General features: G+C 45.7%; 1 protein-coding gene across 1 annotated transcript in view; it reads left to right on the top strand.

Annotated features, from left to right (window-relative positions):
- The first annotated feature begins 647 nt into the window (after positions 1-647).
- The window catches only part of Dnajc8 (DnaJ (Hsp40) homolog, subfamily C, member 8), a 22,192-nt gene continuing 20,067 nt past the window's right edge, over positions 648-2,772 (top strand). Inside the window, exon 1 of the mRNA XM_005394944.2 lies at positions 648-759. Coding sequence (XP_005395001.1) covers positions 682-759 — 78 coding nt within the window. The 5' untranslated portion in view covers positions 648-681. The remainder of the gene's footprint in view (positions 760-2,772) is intronic.

Raw genomic sequence — 2,772 nt, 5'->3', positions numbered from 1 at the left:
TCTCAAACTCGCAAGGATCCTCCTGCCTCAGCCTCCTGAGTGCTGGGATCAATCATTAGTATTAAATTAAAAAAGAAAAGAAAATATGCTAAGTGAAAAGAACCAGGCACAAAAGGGCACATATTGTACGATTCCATCTACATTAAATACCCAGAATAAGGTAAATCCACAAAGACAGAACACATTGATGTTTGTCAGGAACTGGGGAAAGGGATAACTGCTTAATGGGTACCAGATTTCCTTTAGAGAGGACTGTTACGGAACTAAATAGCGGTGGTGGTTTCACAGTACTGTCAACTCTAAAGTCCACTGTGTTGTTCCACTTTAAAATAGCCAATTATATGCATTATCTACTTCATCACAATTTTCATTTCTCATTTTTTTTTTTTTTTTTTGTCTTTTTGAGACAGGGTCTCAGTATGCAGTTCAGGCTGACCTTGAGCTCACTTTGTAGCCCAGGCTGGTCTCGAACTCGCAACGATCCACCTGCCTCAGACTCCCGAGTGCTGGGACACAGGCACGCACCACCACGCCCGGCTTCCTCACAATTTTAAAAACATCCACTTGGGACCTGGAGCGCTTTAAGGGTTCGTAGGCGGGGGAGGCGGGGCGAGAGGCGGGCTGAGCCGGGTCACGTGAGGGCGCTTGCGCAGAGGGTCACGTGGGGCCTGCGCCGGGAAAATGGCGGCTTCGGGAGAGAGCGGCGCCTCGGGCGGCGGGGGCAGCACCGAGGAAGCATTTATGACCTTCTACAGTGAGGTGACCACCGAGAGGAACAGTAGCTCTAGCGGGGACGGGCTTAGGCCTCCTTTCCCGTGGGCGGAGGGCGCAGGCCGCCTGGCCGGGACCGTTGATCGGCCCCTGTCTGGCCTTCGGGGCAGTGGAGGGCCGGGGGTCGGTGGTGCGCGCGCCTCTCCCGCGGGTAGCTGCGGGGCATCCCGGGGACGAGGAAGGAGGGGCAGGAGCCTGAGTTTGCTGAGGGCGCCCGTGAGTGTGGCCGGCGGGCGCGGGCAGGGAGCCCAAGGCCGTGGAGCCGCGCGATCGCGGAGGCTGCGTCGTTCTTGGGGGTGACTTAGCTGTCTTGGCTGATTTTTATTCTAAACAGAAGCGTTCTTTTTCTCTCTGCGTTAATGAGCAGGCAGTATGCATCATGACAGGTAGGGCGTTATATCACCCCCAGTTTTACAGATAACAAGCTTGAGGTGTAGAGAAGTGTGGAAATTTAATTTGTTTGGGATCTTACAGTAGGTAATACTAGCTTGGTGTTCTGTTAGGACCAGGAGCTACCCGGGTCTAAGCCTCGTTCACTGTTGCGTTCGCAGCGCCTACAGTATAATGGGTGCTCAGTAAATATTTGTTGAATAAATGAATACATAATGAAAGAAAAGCATGCCATTTGGAGGCAGAGGCTCACAGATTGGAGCCTTGCGAGGCAGTTAACCTGATTGCGATTGAATTCTTTCAAGACATTAGTTTCATACCCCATCAGTTTCCATGTCTGTGAAATGAGGAAATGAATATTAAAACAGGAGTTTTCATGAGAATTAAGGGAGTTCAGGTGTAAGAAAATGTTTCACAAAATATAAAACAAAAGCATCTTTCTCAGAGTTAAATCAAGGCTGAAGATTGGGTCTTTTGGTGGGCTTGGGTTTGTGAAATGCTCGTGAGCGCCAACAGTGTTTATCAGGCTGTGAGCTGCTTAAAATTAAGGATCAAGTCACATTCATCCTTTATCTCAGTATTGGTAGCAGTGGTTGTTACATAGTCCTTTCTTTACAGTAAGAAATTTAAAGTTAATAAGTAGTACATTATGGTCTGTCCTTTTGAAATATTTAATTCACTTGAAAATGTTGCTATTGTACCAAAGTTTATTGGCTTTTAATAACTCAGCAGTTATAGTAGAACTTATTTATTTATTATTACCGGGAATCCAACTCAGGACCTTGTGCTTGTCAGGCAGGCGCGGTGCCACTGAGCTATATCCCCAGCCCAGTGGAACTTGTTTTATTTACTATCTCTTAATTTAAAAAAAACAAACTAAAGTGTGCTTGAATCAGATTGGAAGAAGTATTTAAGGAAAGTCTTCAGTCATAATTCAGCCAATGATTATTGAGCACTTGTCATGTACTAATGTGCCGTTTAGCTGCTGGGGCTATGGCAGTGAACAGAGGAGGACGGCCTGTCTTAATAGAACTTGCATTCTGAAAAACAAAAAACAAAAAACAAAAGAACTTGCATTCTGGAGAAAGAAAAACAGTGTAGCACCAGGTAGTGATAAGTGTTACCAGGACGGTAAGTCTGGTACAGAGATAAGCACATAGGCTCCATGGAGGGGCGATCTCGCTATTTTTGAAACAGTGAGGATGCTAGGCTCTGAGAAGGAGTGAGTTTTTGTTACTGAAGTTCTTCATAACCTTGTTTTAGCCATAGGAATAAAGATGGCATATAATATATCAGAGATTCATTCCAGCTAGCATTCCAACTTGACAGTGGACCCAAAGGTGTTTTGCTGGGACTACCTGGTATTTGTTCTCCTGGTATTGTCTTCTGGACAGAGATTTTTCTAACTTTATGAGTTAAGTAGGTGGAGTTACTTGCTCCTTCCCATAGTGGTTTTTAAAACTGCTTTTTTTTTTTTTTTTCCCCCGGTACCGGGAATCGAACTCATGACGTTGCACTTGCCAGGCAGGTGCTGTACCACTGAGCTAAATCCCCAGCCCCTATAAAATATTTTGATATGTATGTGGTAGAAGTCTTTATTCAAGTGAACTT

This window comes from Chinchilla lanigera, unplaced genomic scaffold (genome assembly GCF_000276665.1).
Source record: "Chinchilla lanigera isolate Chin_1 unplaced genomic scaffold, ChiLan1.0 scaffold00051, whole genome shotgun sequence".
Taxonomy (NCBI): domain Eukaryota; kingdom Metazoa; phylum Chordata; class Mammalia; order Rodentia; family Chinchillidae; genus Chinchilla; species Chinchilla lanigera.
Note: the sequence above shows the minus strand (reverse complement) of the source record. Positions and strands in the feature narration are given on the sequence as shown.